The sequence below is a fragment of the Perognathus longimembris genome, chromosome 1, assembly GCF_023159225.1.
Source record: "Perognathus longimembris pacificus isolate PPM17 chromosome 1, ASM2315922v1, whole genome shotgun sequence".
NCBI lineage: Eukaryota > Metazoa > Chordata > Mammalia > Rodentia > Heteromyidae > Perognathus > Perognathus longimembris.
This window is the reverse complement of record NC_063161.1, coordinates 74,128,613-74,146,509: the sequence shown is the minus strand read 5'-3', so window position 1 is coordinate 74,146,509 and position 17,897 is coordinate 74,128,613. Positions and strand designations below refer to the sequence as shown.

Sequence of the window (17,897 nt, the reverse complement as noted above, 5' to 3'; positions counted from 1 at the left end):
AACTGAGGCTTACATGTTTACCCAAAGCTGTGCTGTTGAATGTTGGTGGTAGGCATAAGGAGAAAAGATTATAGCAGAATTATTCTATGAGGCTCTCTGTAGGGAAAAAAAGGCACCATGAAACGGGGGAAGGGGAGGTGGCAGCGCGAGTTGATGTCCACAGAATGCTAGGCATTCTCTGAATGAGAACTCAAGTCATGAATCCATAGACCAAGTATAGGATTCGGTTTTTGATGAAGTTAATGTCACATAAGATGTGCTTAAAATTCTTAAGACTTGGAATCCCAGTTTTTCAAGCTTTCCTAACAAAATAACTTTTTATTTATTTATTTTTTTAAAGCTAGGTGCAGGTGGCTCATGCCTGTAATCTTAGCTACTCAGGAGGCTGAGATGTGAGGATTGTGGTTCAAAGCCAGCTCAGGCAGGAAAGTCTTTGAGACTCATATCTCCAAATAACCACCAGAAAACCGAAAGTGGCACTATGGCTCAAAATGGTAAAATGATAGCCTTGAGCTGAAGAGCTCAGAGACAGCAACCAGGCCCAGAGTTCAAGCCCCATGACTGACCATACATACATACATACATACATACATACATACATACATACATACATACATACATACAAAAATCATCAATTACAAGTCCATCTAAGGTTCTAGCCCAGAGTCACCTTCAAGAGATAGAAGGGGATAGTTGGGAATGTGCATTTTTAGGAAACCTCAGAGTCCCAGCATGTGGTCCAGAGACCACCCTCAAGAAGCATTATTTTGTATTATTCCTTGCTCAGAAAAAATAGCTAATTGTTTCTCACACTAATTAGAGCCAATCTCAGCCCTCCAGACCATCACTGGCAGTTAGGAGCTGTCTGGCTTTGTACTACAAGAATTCAGGATGTATGACACAAGTACTTCCTGGAGTGAGCGCAGGTGTGAGCAGAGACTGCAGGCTGACCTGCCCTACCAGCACCCTTGAAGGCAGGAGAAGTGGCAGCCTCTGCAGAGCTGTGATCAATGAAGTGTTTCAGCAGGCCACATGACAAAGTCATAAGACATCCCAGAAAACATGGAAGACATCAAGTGGGCTCTGACTGGACCTACAAGCACGGAGAGCTCTTTCAGTCTCAGCCTGGACACATACTCCCTAGATACGAGAAGCTCCAGAGCTCCTTCAAGAGCTTATATTTGTTACATTTTCTTGGTACAAAATCCTCAATATTCATTCATATCAACAGGCAATGTCTAGGTTCATGCAGAATTCCAAAACAGGTCTTTTAAACCAATACAGCAACAATACTTACAAGAAAATATGTTGTAAACCAACTGTACAACTCGAGGGGGGGCTGAGAAAGGGGAAAGGTGGGAGAATAATGAGGGGGGAGGTAACAAGTTTGACAAGAAATGTACTCATTGCCTTATGTATGAAACTGTAACCCCTTTGTACAAGATCAAGCAGTAGCCCAAATGCATTAAAGCAACTGGATTCCCAAGGCCAGATAGATCTACAAAAAGGTTAAGTAAAGAAGGGGTTGATTACCAATGTCTATGCAGTCCCAGACTTGGGCTTTTAGGACCAAATAGACCCTAGTCAAACAAAGCACAAAATTCAGTAAGGTTTTGCTCCAACAGTTGTCACTGAGTTGTTCAAGAGAAAGCTAAAAAGAATGGAATAATATACATTTCTCCTCATATTTAATTGAAAAGAAAGCTAAGAGCACTTCTAAGATCCAGGTCATCTTGTTCAGTACAAGACTTCTCTGTGCAAAGCTATTTTGAGAATGAGCAATAAAACAATTCAACACATACAAACACTTAGGAAAGCTACAATTTCAGCAGTGCTTCTGATGCTACATAGCCAGCAATGCAGAAGATAGGAGACTAGTCACAGTCCTGCACTAAGGGGATGGGTACAAGTCACACCTTCACTGGGGCACAAGTCACAATCCTGCAGCGAGGGGCAGCCATAAACTTAGCGAGAGATCCATATTACAGTCAAAGTCCAATCAATCTCCATAGCCTACCCATTCAGTGTACCTGGAGGCACAACCACCTTCCACAAAAGGCAAAGGGTAGAAAAGGGCACAAAAGAACTCGAATATACAGGCTGGGAGTAGTGGTACACAGCTGTAATCCCATGTACTCAGGAGGCAGAGGTAGGAAGATCAAGAGACCCTACCTGGTAAAATAAACTAAAAGCTAAAGGACTAGGGGCACAGGTTAACACATTACCTACAGTACCTACAGGTACTCAACACATTACCTACTCTCCAATAAAGAGAGGAGGGGGAGCGAGAGGGGGGAGGGGGAAAGAGAGAGACAGAGGAAGAGAGAGAAACAGAGACAGAGAAACTTGAACCCAAAGTTCAAGAGATCAGGTAACTGCTTTCCTTGTATAGTCCTTGTAGGAACAGCTACAGGAGAAGAGGATGATGGCCTATGATAAACTCATGGAGAATATATGATATTAGCAGATTTAAAATAAGGCCATAACACACTATGTGAACATCGGCAGTGGGCAATGACTCGAGGTCTCCAGTATTCTTCAGGGTTGGCTTCAGCGCTGCCTGTAAGTATATATAACTGCATCTTCAAATGCACCTCTGCATCTTTGGGAGAAGAAATACAAATTGGGCATGAAGACATCCATCGGTTCTCAAGTAACATTTAGCACACAGAGCTGTCTGTGACTGCCTGTCTTAGAGCCCACCCACTATTTCATTTTCAATTAGCAGCTCCTCGAAAGGCAGTAATGAAAGCAGTTGCTAAAGAGCATTCAGATGTCACAGAAAGACTGCAAACCCAAACTGTAAATAGCACATTGTGAGTTGCCTGTCACCACCATCAACTCCCACGGGAATCTCAAAGCACGTGGCGATCACAGCCATCTGCTCCTCTCCCCATTGACACCACTGCAAACCACAGCCACTCACCCACTCCTACCTCCCACTCAGTACCTGTCATGTACAGACTTGTGTGGAGAGGGGACTGCTGTGAACGTAGACAAAGAGGCTCACTCCAGAGGCTGTGGCTGAAATCAGGCCACATGCAGATGACAGCATCATGACAAGAGAGGAAAGTGTACAGTTAGCCCACAAATGCACAGCTATAAATGAACACAAGGAATTGTTTTCTACTCTCATCAACTACCGGAGGGTACAGCTGTACCTTGTTAAGGGAAAGACCTGCTCCCTAACCGCTGGTACTGCAGCAATGGTGACAACTGAACCATAACTGATGTATGCTTTTTTAACTTCACAAATTAAATGAGGTTTAAATGATGTTTACTGAAGGCATACATGTACGTGTACCCCCCCCCCCAAAGTTCATGGATTATTAAAGTCTACCATTTTACAGAACAATTTCTACAGTCTTGGGATCAGCTAAGATATGGTCCATGCCTTTCATTGCTGCTTCTTTGCCCATATAACCTATTTTGGATGAGGTGTCAGGAATGTGCTTTAGTCAGTGTTTGTCACTGTTTTTTAGTTGGAGTTTACAATTGTTATATTATTTCATGGCTGGCAGGCCCTGATCTCTCATTTATGCCACTCAAAGGCACACTGCTCTGAGATAGGGGTTTCCTGCTCATAGGTACTATGAGTACTCAGTACTCCCAGTACTCAGGGGGCTGAGGCAGCAAGATATTAAAGATGGCCATCCTGGGCTACAAAGCAAAACTTTATCTCAAAAAAGAAAAAAAAATCTGGGCTCTATAAGCCCATATTCACCAGCAGGCATTGCTCAGCCTCCCAGGCTCTGAAACTGAATGCAAAGCTGATAAGACAAGTGTCTGTGCTATATCTCCGACCACATGGCTCTGCCTCCAGGTCCCAAGGCCACTGTTCTTACACATGGTTCCCAAGTTCCCTGAAGTGGCCCAGTGGGGAAGCAACACCACATGGGACCTGTCCACACATGCTTTCCACTTGGCCTGGAGCCACTTCCCACCCAGGACCTGGTCTCTGCTCCCCACCTAGACTTTTACTAGAACTACCAATGTCACCTAGATGAAAGCATTTGTGACCTGACTACTCCTGAGGCCTGTTCTCTGAAGTCTAAGAGTGGTCACTTTGCTTTCACAAACATTGATAGCTCACAGAACAAATCCCTAGATAATGAGGGACAGTGAGAAGACACCAAAGCAGACATTCTAGAACACAAAGAAATGAACTTCCATTGCTGCCTAGTGCTCTGCTAAAAGAAAAACACAACTGTCCCTTACTGGCTGAGGCAGTGGCACCTGTATTACTAGCACTCGGGAGGCTAAAGTGGGAGGGCCAACTTTACATAACTCTTTATTCCTTTAGTGTCTGGTTTATCAATCCTAACTGCAAACCAATAACCCAAATAGAAAGGTCATTTCAACAGAGACACTGCTGGACTGGGGACTCTCAGTAACTGAATATTCAAGAGTAGCATCTTATCCACATCAATCAGGATTCTTCCAAGTGCAGTTATAAAGCAATTCTTTTATTCTCTCAGTCTTTCCTTATGCGTTCATTCTTATGCCTCTGGTTTGGGCAAGAAATAGAAGTCAGCAGCTTGAATTCACAGAAAGGAAAATAAAAACTTCCTTTCCTAGGGTACTTTGTAAACTTCACATCATTACAGTTTTCCAAAAGCAAATAGAATCTCAATAAATACTTTAGATGTGAAATTCTGAAGAGTGCTTCTGAAGAATGAGATAAAAATGGTTGAACTGCAGCTCATATTTCTTAATACCAGCGCAAGGCACCTTCAGGCATTTAGCCATTATAACAAATGTATTTAGGAAAGAGTATAATGTAGCAAAGTTCATATGCCTTTTCATTATGAACGTATAATCCCAAATTACATTCGTGTTTCAACTGCTCTGATTTCTAGAAACCTGCAGGCTCTAGAGTCAAGCTAGATAAATACCTGTGTGATTTTTGCCCTACATTTCAACCTCAAAACTAATTAGCAGGTCTTCAGAAACGTGACTTGAACTAGATCTGTTTAATCAGAGTTTTTCATGATAAATCCTCCCTTGCAAGCTAATTTCTACCAACAGCAAATGTCACAAAAACCTTCTTAGTGTGAATCTCACTGCAGTAAGACCAGGCCTCTGCCAGCAAACAGTCCAGCAGGAAGGAGCCTGTATGTACTGCCATGTGCTACTCCAGGATGAGGAGTGGGATCACAGCTGGGACAGAACCAGCTGGCCTTCAAAACCAGTATAGCCACTTGGGCCACACCAGACCCAGTAGTACATTCAGTGCCAAACACTGGCCCAGTGACAGTTCATATTTTACAGACCAGCACTGGAGCCAATCCCTCTGCTTCCCAGAAACCAGCAAATGGTTTTTGTACCTTACAATCTACAGAGTCAATTAAAATGTTCCACTAAGTTTGACTCCACCATACTAAGTTTTCATAGATAGTAAATTTCCATTCTTTACAAGTTAAAGATCTAATGGTATAATGCTTGTTCAACCATGTTACCAAATAAGCCATCCTTATGCACAGCTTGGCAGTGACCTGCAAAATCTCCTAACATTCCCAACTTCCTTGCTTTGCCTCTCAAATGGTGTTTGCCTGCCTGTGACTGGAAGCAATCTCAATAGATTACCTCTTCTCTGCAAAATCTTGCTGGTGATACACAGCTTTCTGTTTCCTAACCTCACTGAAAGAAGAAGACTTTGAATTTTTATGGAAGATCCATGCTGGTCACTTGTTAGACACACAAAGGACACACCAGGGGACTGAGGAGTCTCAGAAACACAGCTGAGCCAAATATGCAAGTTCTTTGCCCTCACATCAACTTTCCACCATTGCTATCCTACATTTTAAATCTGATTCATGTTCTCTGTGTTTCCAATACAAAGTAATTTAAAGGGCTCCCCCAAGACTAGAGTAGGGATAGTAGGTTTGGCAACACAGGACTTTATGGTTTCGTTGTGAGATGTCTCCCGGTGTGGGATAAAGTTCCTATAGAGAGGACTAGCTGTAACCTCATACCCTGAAGTCTATGCAGGAGGGAAATAACCCACTGTGCTGTTACAAGTAAACACTACAACTGTTTTCTGAGATGTCTACATGAGGCTGGACACAGGACAAATGCAGGATGTGCACTCTCATGTGATGGGCAACTTGCTCCTCTCATCTGCTTTTTAAGTCCTTTGGGGAATTAAGAAACGTGTTCAAATCTGCCACATCAGGAAGTACAGCCATTTGCCAAGACACATGCCAGATCAGCATCGTCTAAGTCAGTATGTATTTCTTCTTGAAAACATAATCCAGCAAATAAGTTAAGTGCCAATTAAAGAGCTTTCTTTGGCCACAATGGAAACACAATGCAAGCATTGAGGTTTTCTATACAGGCAAGGGAAGGAAAACTGTTTGGTTTTACAACTGTACCTTTTTTCCCTTAAAAGTATGTAATTGCACTCTCAGAGTGAAAAGATTAGTTGCCTTCAAGAGATTCTCAGGAAAAAAAAAGTCCTATTATTTCCTTTCTACGAAGGAGGAGTAACATCTTCCCATAATTACAGGAAGCTGTGCATTAAGTTGCCAGCTCAGGAAGAACCATTTCCTAATAAGATGCAAACTTAATTCACTCTCAGTGAGTCAGAGATAAAGAATAAGTTCTCAGCCTAATGCTCGCCTTTACCTGCAGTCCTTTGGATCATATTCTCTCAATAAGAGACACAAAAGAACAATCCAGTAATTTACAAATGCCCCCTCAAGGCTCCTGCTCTTCTCCTGGTTCCTGTCCAGGGAGCACAGGCCCAGTTACGTTACCTGCTCTGAGGCAAAAGCAAAAGTGACAACAATATGACAAGTACTCACAGAATAGAAAAGCAACTGTGCCTATTCTTGGGAGACACTTTCTGGCATCTCTGTGGCCATCAAGGACCTGCACCTCACCTTTTATGGGTGACCACACAGAAGGCTGACTCTTAACCAACAATGTATCTAAAGAGGTCTGCCTCCTCTCCTATCACTGTCTGCACTGGGTCAACCAGAGAACGGCACTCTCCACCACAAATGGTGTGCCATCACAGTCAGCATCACTCCATTTCTCAGTGCTATTTGTAGATAACCATGGAAGTCAGGAGAAGGCTGAGAAATCTTTAAGTCTAAACCCCTCATTTTCCAGAATGGCAGCACTGTAACAGTTGTTTCTCTAAGATTTTCTGGTAGCATATGTGACCCTAATAATGTTACAGGTGAAAGGTATTGCCTCAGTTAGCAGATTCTGCTTCCATTCTTCCTAGACATATAATACTTCATTGGATAGTTACATTTTGGTATCAACACCAAAAAAGACACTTGTTTTTAAAGCTCTTACATTAGCCAATGATTTGACTAATTCTTTCCTTTTCTATGATTTATACAGATGCAAAGTAATAATCTTTAAATATCTTCTGCAAAACAAAGATAACTTTGAGTTCAAATATCTTTAATACCAGGAAGTGTGCCATCTGAGACCAAACACCTTCTCTTACAATCATCAGGGTTTCAACAGAGGCCCTTCAAATTCTTGGTTTTAAAAAACTGGAAGGAGAGAAGACAGTGTAGGAAAGTGTAATCAGGTCAGGAAGAAAAAGACTGAAGGATGAGGACCCGCAGCTTAGTTTTTGCTAAGACATAAATTGATTTATTGCCTGACATGGCAAGAATGGGCCTCCTACCCAACTGAGAGGCAGGCCAGCCTGGGGAGGGGAAGTAGGCCTCAGGAGGGGTGGTGGTGACCCTGCCATCTCTCCCATTGAGGATAATGACTTTTCTCATGAATCTCACACAAAAAGGTATGAATTAAGGGCTACAAATAGCACAGGACCATTATCTTTTACAGAACCTAGCCTTTTCTCTCTTCCCAACTTCTTGTCTCTCTCTCTAAAAAGAAATGCACTCCACGAAAATTGAACTGCTTTTGAACTCTGCAGCCACCCTCAAAAGTGGGCAGTTTCACCAGTTTCTTCCTGTGTCTTTATAGGCCATTCCTACAATGAATTCCTATGTTGGGCTAACCTCACAATCTCATTTCAAGAAATAGTAGTAGGTCCCACCATTCTTGACCATTTCTTAGTCTTTATCTCAAAAACAAGGAAGGGAGAACATATGGGAAAACAGAGTAACCTCTGGAGAGAAAGGGATAAGGGTTCAAACCTGGCTCTGTCCCTCACTGCTAGGTGGTCTCAGATGCACCATTTTATCTCTTGGAGTCCCTGTTTCCACATGTGCAGTTACATGATAATTACCTACTAGGCAGGGTTATTGTCTGAATTACAGGTTGTACTGTACCAACTGCTTCACTGAGTGACAGTGGCATAATTGCTGTACAGTGTAAAAATGTTGATAACACCGACATGACATTAATCTCATGCTTTGTGGTACATGTACACTTGGGAAACACTGCCTGAGGGGTCAGATTTGAGGGTGCCATGCTGAAAGCTAGCTTAGTCTGTGATGCACCCCTGAACCCCATGTTTTTCTTCAGAGGAATCTCCTTCATTACCTATCAGAGAGGTAACACCAAACTGTCCATTATAATGTCTTAAAGCTTTTGACCTTGCAATCTTTTAACTAAAACTCACCACCCCAAACAAACATATGATGCTCCTAAGAATGACTTCCACACCAGCTTAGCCATCAACAGTAGCTGTCTGAAGCTCCAATCTCATTAGATCATAGATAGGGGCAGGAACTTGAGCTTAATAAGGTGCATAATAAGACTACTGTCTGTAAGGTTTTGGAACCACTGTTTTGTATGATCTCAGATTTTGCCCTCTGTACAGAAACATTTGCAAACTAGAAATTACCTGTTCAGCTTCTAATTAGCAACACCTGCTCTGGGAGCCTTAATCCCTTCCCCTGCTTCAGTAAGTGATAGTCAAGCCCACCCAGTGGTCTCAGCAAAAACAAACAGAACACTCCAGGACCTGGTTAACTATGCAGGCACTAAATCCTTCAGATTTATGTAGAAAAAAATGCCACAGAAACTTTGTTTCCCTGGTATTAATCTACCATATGTGGGTCTCAACATCAAGAGCTATATTTGCTTATGGATATCTGACACATAACTACCCATGAGTCACAAAGCGACACTACCACACTTGTCCTCAACTGGCACATCACAACGACAGTCTTTCAGATAGGCTATGGAGAACAAAGACGGTGAAAGAGAGGCAAATTCACTCCTTCACTTTGCTCTCCACATGGTACCACTCCTGAGACTCCTGGAAAATGTCAGCCATACTCCCAGAACTGCTCACACATGGACAGCCATTTTAGCTCCTCGGAATCATGAGGTGCACCACATGTGTCTAATTCTGAAGGGCTCTCCTTAGCAGCCATTCCAACTTGGCTATCCTCAAGATTCCAGCCTGCTCTGCCTGCCAGGAGCCCTACTGCACAGAGGACATCCCACTGGAAGGAAGCGGTGCTGAAATTTCAGCTGCTAAGGAAAAACTCTGAGCGTGGGAGTGCTCTCTTTTGAGAGCAAGTATAGGGCTTTTTAGAGCAGCTGCACAGTATCCCCCTGGGGTTGGGAGAACCACAGGGGAAAAGGCAACTAAGACAGACCACAGAAAGAAACACAGCCCAGGTCGCTCACCTGTCTGAGTCCCTTCGGCATCTTCTTTCTCTTCCCCAGGTGCTGGCAGAGGTTGCGGTCATTTTCTCGATCGGAGCTATAGTGGTGTGGGTGACTGAGTCTGCTCTTCTTTGAATGAAAGGACAAGCCGTTGGTAAGTGCTTCTCGTTTCTTCTTGGTCAGGGGAGTCTGACGTTTCTCTACACGTTCCTGAGGCTTAAGTGCTACATCTTTCTGTAAGAAAGAGAAAAGGAAAGGTAAGTGGTGGTTATAAAAGGCATCTAACAATCACATCCAAAAGACTGGCTGAATGGGGTTACTAGAAAGGAGGGTAGGAAAATGGGATACAATGTGTAAAACTGAGAATCATGGCTCTCACTCTATCTCTCTGATTCCCCAATGCCACCACAAATGTGTCTTTCCTGTTCTTATTGGGTAGCAAACTCAACAGAGCACAAAGCACCACTCCATTACGAGTGGCTTCCCTGGTGCCTGGGATGACAGTTTTCCGTCTAATTCTGTGCTTGGCACAAAGGCTTTCTAACTGATTCTATGCCAGAGCTGTCACACAATGACATTCCCAGGGGATGTTCAAAACACTTACTTTCCAAGGGGGTTCATGAATTACTAGTTTCCAAAGAAGAGTGCTAAGCACATGCACAATTCCTCCACAGCAACTGCCCAGAAAGGAACACAACAGAGAGAACAACAAGAAAGCAGTGGCCCACTTCTATGGTCACCACACTTCCTGAGGGAATAGCATCTTTACAATAGGCTCCTCAGATCATCTTTAATTTCCATCATACTGTCACCAAGACCAACAGCAGCAATTTGTCTTGTGAGGAGGAGGTAGGTAATCAATGTCCTATATTGATGAGGGGCCAGAGTCTCAGGCCACAGGACTTGGTACAGTTCTGGCAGAGTTTCTACAGAAAGCTCAGCCTGATCCTCTGAGATCCCAAGGCCTGGACTCAGTCCATACATCGTGTTAGTCATGTCATGGACTAAGTCCCTGTACTTGGAGGTTAACTGTAAAATGGGATCACAGAACATCATATGGCATGATGGGTATCACCTGAACCCTAAGAAATGCTACACATACTGACCACATTACATGGAAATAATATGGCATTGAATATTTATAAGGGAGTGAATATAATCCTTGCACAAAGCAAAGAATCTTCATGGAGACTCCTTCCCAGTTTCTCTACTCCTGATTAGGTTCTCTAGTTTTAATGACACATTTAAAATCAGAAATTCCCTTTTTCTTATTGCCTTTCTCACAATTCCTAACAAAGTGAAGCAAGCTAGAATAGCTGAGTGGTAGCAGACAATCTAGGAACCTAGTGGGCCATGCTGCACACAAGCTAAATCACAGGAAGGAGCCTCAGGCCCCAGAAAAGAGCAAAGACCTGGCTGTCCTTGGATAAGAGGGTATCAGAGATAGAGATACAAATGCACAACTGTAAGTCTGACTTCCAACAGCTTCTACTGCAGATGGCTTGTTCTCTGTCACCTGACAGACAAAGATGTGCTGAGAGGTATTGTGAGGGACAAACTGAGATGGAGCTAAGTCAACAGCCATTGATCGCGCAGCCAAGACCTTGCTCACCACACCAAACTCATGGAACATGCTCAATAAATGTCTACGGAGTTGAATTCCTTTGTTCACTGTCCACAACCCCAGCTGGTTGTCAGGCATCTTCTCAACTCTGAATTGTTTTCTGCTTAGTCTCACATTTCACAATATCGGCCAAGCTACCAGAGGAAGACATTTGGGAATGATGGCATGCTAGCAGGAGGCAGGTGGGCTCAGGTGCAATGTGACAGAATTGTCCTGCTTCTGAGGGTGACAAAACACTATCCACTGGGTGGGAAATCCCTTTGTCAAACAGCCCAACCACTGCCCTGCATCACGTCTATGGAGAGAATCCGATTAATAAACAAATGATATTTAATAATGTATCAGCTGTGCTTTGGAAAAAAATGTATCATTCTCTTTGGAGACCAAATCTTCTTTTATACTGAAGGTGCCTCCAAAGTATACTGAAAATTATGTGCAATTCCATACAAATGTGAATTAATATTTATGAGAGTATGTTATAATTTTTCCAAATCCATTTTATTTTCATGCAGCCTATTAATCAGGCATTCTCAGGCACTGCAGAATAGCTACACAGAGCAAATGGACCCCATGCCGTGACATTAGCTGGCAGGAGACCTCTCAAGCTCTGTCCCCAACAGTCATCTCAGCTCCAATTAGCACGGAGGTTTCCACTCTGGAGGGGGTCAAAGCATGTGCAGGGGTACAAGAAAAGGAAGAACCTTCTTAAAGTGTTCACTACATCTGTGTTTCTGAAGAGTAGAATTCACCATAATTTTTAAAAAGATATACCTTTATTTTTAAGTTACTGTATAGACCCTGCTGTACAAATCCTAAAACTGGGTCACAGCCTATGGGTACTAATTGACTGCTTACTATGTATAAAGTAAAATAAATCATTTAACTTTTCAGTGACTATATTGGACCAAAAAAAGGCCAAAAACAGCTCAATATAAACAATATAAATCAAAGACAAAATGAGTGACTATAAGCTAATCAGCTTATCAACATTCAGAGCAATTGCATAATGATTACATTCCTGGGTATGTATTCACCAACTTACCACCAACCAAGTGGCCACCAATGCAAGAATCTCCTTAAAGAAACCGGGTCACTCTCTACAGCTCTGCTACAATATGGGGAGGAAAACAAATAACTTTTGGGGATCAATGAACAGCAGTGTTCAAAGGCCTGTTGATTCATTACTCCACTATGATCTAGCTTAGTGGTTGCCAAGGGAAACTGTCCATCACAGCTACTTGCAAGCTTTTATAAAATGACTAAACCCCACATTGTGCAAGGGAGGCACTTAGCAAATGAATGAGGGTTGGCAGAATGCTCTACTGGAAAATATGCCACTTGGCATAAGGATTATTTTAAGCCAAAGGCACTTGAAAAACAGTAGATACAAGAGGGACACTCTGCCCTTTGCACCAGGAGAGAGGATAGGGAGAGAGAGAACTCTGAAAGGAAACGCCACATGCCTGCCTGTGGCAGGAGAGAAGAAATGTTGTTTCTTAGCAGAGATGCACAGAAAAAAAGCCAATGAATGGCAGCTATGAATGATCTTGTTAAAATAACACTTATCTTCCTTCAGTTATTACTAGCCCTGTTCAGCCTCCTAAATAACCATTTAGGTTTGGCTCCTTTTTCCTTAAGGAGGGTCTGTCTTTCTTTTCTTTTGGGGGTTCCAAACACATGTAAAAATATGTATGCTTTCTTTCTCTGTTAACCTCCAGTATGTCAATTTGGTTCTTAGGCCCTGCCAGAGACCTAAAGGGTAGGGATAAAAATCTGCCTGGCCTACACAAGTACTAGGAGAGGAAGGAGAGCAGGGCAGAAGGACAAGAAAAATCTAGAAAACCTGCCTGAAGGCACTCATCAACAAGCTTGGAGCAGGAAGAAAAATTAGCCAGCAGCTAGCCAGCAGAAAGCTGGGCCTGAGTTCAAAAGACTTAACTATAATTGTGGGCAATAGAGGGGGTAAGTGCACAAGCTATGGGCAGTCCATAGGAGCAGATGCTTCCAAGGGCTGAAATGATGTGATTTTTAGGTCAGTAGTGATGGACAGCAGGGTCATACCCAGCACATGCAGAGACAGGCTTAGACACTGACGAACCAAAGCAATTTCCCTCAAGAGCAGCCCTCAGCCCTCTTCAAAGTAGGTGATCTTGCTCTTGACTTTCCTTCTCAAAAATTACAATCTCCCACTCCTGGGTTTCAAAATGAGATGGTTGGGTGTTGTGCAAACGAGGGGAGAGCAACAAATTGCAAATGAACACTGTGTGGGCTGCAGTGCTCCATTTGCTGATTACAGAGCGAACTAGAGACAACAGAAGATGAGGGCACAATTTGCCTGCCTTGCATGAAATGGATTGTAGAAAGCCTCCATCTGATTCTCCCAACCAAACTAATGTAAGGGCAGCCATCACTCTGCAAAGAATCTGTGTGGTGCATATGCACGTGTCTGCATGCCTGTCTACATGCGAGAAGGGGAACACAGTTTAAACACAATGTCTTCTGTGAGTTATTTGATCTCAGGGATGCCCAAAAATATAACAAAGAAGCCAGGAGAAAAAGAAATAGTGCTTTTCCTATCACCGTCAAATGACAGTAATGGCTGTGTGCTGTCTTTTTAGTCTGTCAAGTCCTTTGTTAGTTTATTGTGCAGCTCTTTTGCCTATTTTTGAGAAGTTTTTACAAACACTGATCCCATCAATGCCTTGGTGAAAACAAGGGCAAGGGTCTATGGTGAGAAGAAACATTAAAAAGATGGCAAACGGTACTTCAACCTTACTGTGGGTCTGTGTCCACATTGGTCCCCACTTTGACTTTGAGGGATAGCAGAATTAGAAACTCTCTCAGGACTCATCCTTTTAAAGTAAATAGAGGGGACTGTGTGTAGGAATCTGTAAAATCTCCTGTATGGAAATGATAAGTTAATCTGAAATATTTACTTTTTGGGGGGTGGGGAGGGTGCTGACACTGGTACCAATGTTGAGCTGAGAGCCTCATGCACTAGCTCAACTTCTTCATTCAAAGCTGGCACTCTACCACTTGAGCCATGCCTCCAGTCCAGCTTAACTGGAAGTTAATTGAATATAGAGGCTCATAAACTTTTCTATCTGGCTGACTTCAACACTTAATTCTCAAATCTCAGTCTCCTGAGTAGCTAGGATACAGGAGTGAGCCACCAGGCATCTGGCTCAAATGTTCACACTTTAAAAACAAACATCAATACACAGGCATGTGCGGGGAATACAAAAGAGGATTTTCAAACTCCAGCTGCATAATCAACAAAAGATTGGAGTCAATAATCTATGACAGCCAAGGAGCAAAGGGTTGGCTATGTGCTACCATCTTTGACAGAAAGTCAAAATGCATGGTACACTGGCATAAAGAGAAGAGCACAGATCAAAAGGAGGGAACACAGTCTCAAAACAAACCACATAGAGATGGACAACTGACTTTAACAAAAGCAATTCTGTGAAGAAATAGAGGGCTTTTCAAAAAATAATGGAATATGTAGCCATATGAGAAATTAATTTTAATCCACACTTTGATCCAAACAGAAAAACTCAAAATGTATTACAACACAACTGTAAAACCTAACACTATAAAACTTCTAGAGAAAAACAGGACAAGACATTGGTAACCTTGGGTAAGGCAAACATTTCAATGATGTGTTACCAAAAGCACAAACCATGAAAGAGTAAGTGGGTAAATCACACATTAGCAAAAATTAAAACTTCTGTTCTTTAAAAGACACTATTAGAAGATGGGTGCAAGTAGCTAATGCCTGTAATCCTAGCTACTCAAGAAGCTGAGATCTGAGGACCATAGCTCAAAGCCAACCCAGGCAGGGGAGTCCATGAGATTATTACTTCCAAGTAACCACCACAAAGCTGGAAGTGGAGCAGTGGCTCAAGTGGAAGAGCACTAGCCTTGAGCAAAAAAGGCTCACAGACAGTGCTCAGGCTCTAAGTTCAAGCACCAGGAACAGCATCAAAAAATAAAAAATTTAATTAAAAAAACAAACAGAAAAAATGGCTGGGATATAGCTCAACGGCAAAGCGCTTCCCTAGGAAGTGAAACATCCTGGATTTGATCCCCAGTACCAAAAAAAGAAAAGAGCAAAAAAAAAATCTACTTAATAGAAAAATCTTTACAAAATGTTTCCATGATGAAAGTTTATATGCAGAATACATGAAAATTTTTCACGATGGAAAGGCAAACAATACATTTTTTTACTTGGCAAAATATTTAGACAGACTTGTCACTAAATAAGGAAGATATCAGATGACCAAGAATCTAGAAAGAGCACTAAGATGGGTAGTCATTGGGGAAACACAACCTAGAACCACAACGTACAGCTATATCAGGGTGCTTTATGATGACACAGCCAAGCAAATACTAGCCAGGACAAGGAGGAAGTTTTACACACACACACACACACACACACACACACACACACACACACACACACACCCCACTGGGTAGAAATGTCAAATACTGTAGTTATCACACAAAGCAGTTGGCAGTTTGAAATATACCATCTGATCTGACTATTCTACTATTATGCTGATGCCACAATCACATATCTACATAAAGTTGCATTGTAGTTACAAACATATTGAAACTCCTTTGTACAACTACTTAAAGATAGTAAAAAAAAAATTTAAGACTTGTATACATTGCTCACGTCAAATTTGTAATGAGACTAAAGCCCCAAAGGTACATCAATAGGTGAATGGGTAAATAAGGTAAAAGTAGTCAGTGAAATACTAATCACTCAATAATAAGAAAAATCTGCTAGCAAAAGTTAAGTCTAAAAAAGTTGAAACTAAATCTCAAGATAATTATACCAAGTAAAAGAATGCATCCTTTACGGAAATGAAAATGACTAGCAGTGGCAGACGGCACACTCGTGGCTGTCTGGGAAGGGAAGAAGGGCTGGCACAAGAACACCAGGAAGCGGGTCATGGCACACACCAGTGGTACACATGCTGGTGTGTATTTTAACTCACATGCAGTTGCTGAGAGTCTTAATGCTACCCTCTACCCCAAGGCTATTTTATGATAAATGGCAGCCCTTGCCATGGTGCCCAAAGGGTCATGTCAGGATTACCACTAAGTACATTCTTCTTAGTGTCCACTAAAATAGACAATGGTCCAGCTCTGGAAGGACTGGCTTCTGGCCAAGTGTGGCCACAAGAATCTCACTGGTGACAGCACTGATTCTGTCACACTGAGGGGGGCAGTCACCTCATCCTTGGGGCCTAGCTGGAGGTGAAGCTACTATCACTTATGATAGTTAGTTCTCCATGATTCTTTAGAAGCTAACCTTTACTCAAGTTTACATATCTTTCTTAGTACCATTTGGTCACATTGCCTTCTGCAGGTTAATCAAAACGCCAAGAAGCATACATTTTTAATGTTCTTAAATGTAAAAACATTGAGGAAGCTTATTAAATATTTTTGACATATTATGATTCATTGCACGTAAAGAAATCCAAATGGAGAGCAGGGAGAAAAAATATTTTTAAAAAATCAAGTACAGAGCAAGTCAATGAAAGGTTCATTGCCAATCAGAGGAGAGAAGAAAGAAAAAAAACAACCTCTCAAGAGCAGCCCAGAGATGACTGCTAAGCTGGGTTACAGGATGAGAACACAACCATCAGCTTAAGTATGGTTCTGCACTCGGTGAATCGAAAACATCCCAGCAGTCTCCTCTTCCCATAGATAATTGAGAGTTGGCTGCTGTTAGGCCTTAACGTGCTCAAAGTGCTTGAGTCCCTGGCAACCAGATGCTACTGCTTAAAACAGTTTAGGCTCTCAGCCCTGAAGGATTCCTAAAATTGGATTACAGTCTCTCCAGATAATCTGAGAAATACGGCATGACGAAAGGGAAACCTTCAAAAAAATTAACTCCTCTATAACAAGCAACAATCTGAAAGCTGAGCTCCCATGACGGAAGCAGAAAATCTCATCAGCCAGGGCTTAAGGGCAGTAGCATACACAAAGGGCAAGTCCAGGGGTGAAAGGAGCCATACTACCGAGCAGAGCATAATGAATGTTAAAGGAAGAAGGGCACGCCTGGACTCTCAGGCTGAGGTAGAAGCCAGGCCTGCTAACAGGAGAGGGGCAAGGAGAGCCCTCAAATTTCTATTGCGTTCTCACCCCCAGAAATTCAATCCTTTCAAGGAACATGCCCATGAGAGAGGACATGTAGTCCCACTGTGGCCTATGCTATGAGCCACTATTCTCTCCTGTTTAAAAACACCAGGCATTCTTTTTGTTCAAGGGGCTGAGAAGGCATTTTCCATAAACATCCAAATGGCCAATATACATATCCTCCAAGAACTTTCAGGGTTCTGTAACATACTCTGGAGAGAGGTAGGGACAACCATAAGTAAACTACTTGTGGAAAGCATGACTGTTTCCTTCTGCCCTGTCCTGCCCTGTGGCCCTTGGCTGCAGCTCCTGAGTCCTTCAGCATTCTTCATTCTTTAGCAAGGTGACAGCTGCCTCTGAGCCCACCAACACAACAACAGAAGCTTGCATCTCCCTTTCCTCAAAGCAGCCTCTCTGGCCAATGCCTGGTCCCTTGGGCTTAGTAGCAGAGAGCCCAACAATCAAAGCCTCACCTATTCCTATACACTTGGCTTAGCCCCATTTCTATGGTCTCCATTCCAGAGACAATGTCTTTGGCAAAACTCCATTGCCAGATTCTGGGGGA

General features: G+C 42.6%; 1 protein-coding gene across 2 annotated transcripts in view; it reads right to left on the bottom strand.

Moving 5' to 3' along the window:
• Auts2 (activator of transcription and developmental regulator AUTS2) overlaps positions 1-17,897 on the bottom strand; it is an 830,583-nt gene that overhangs the window by 564,982 nt on the left and 247,704 nt on the right. For both annotated transcript variants that reach the window (XM_048369549.1, XM_048329288.1), the window contains exon 2: positions 9,577-9,789. In XM_048369549.1, coding sequence (XP_048225506.1) covers positions 9,577-9,789 — 213 coding nt within the window. The remainder of the gene's footprint in view (positions 1-9,576; positions 9,790-17,897) is intronic.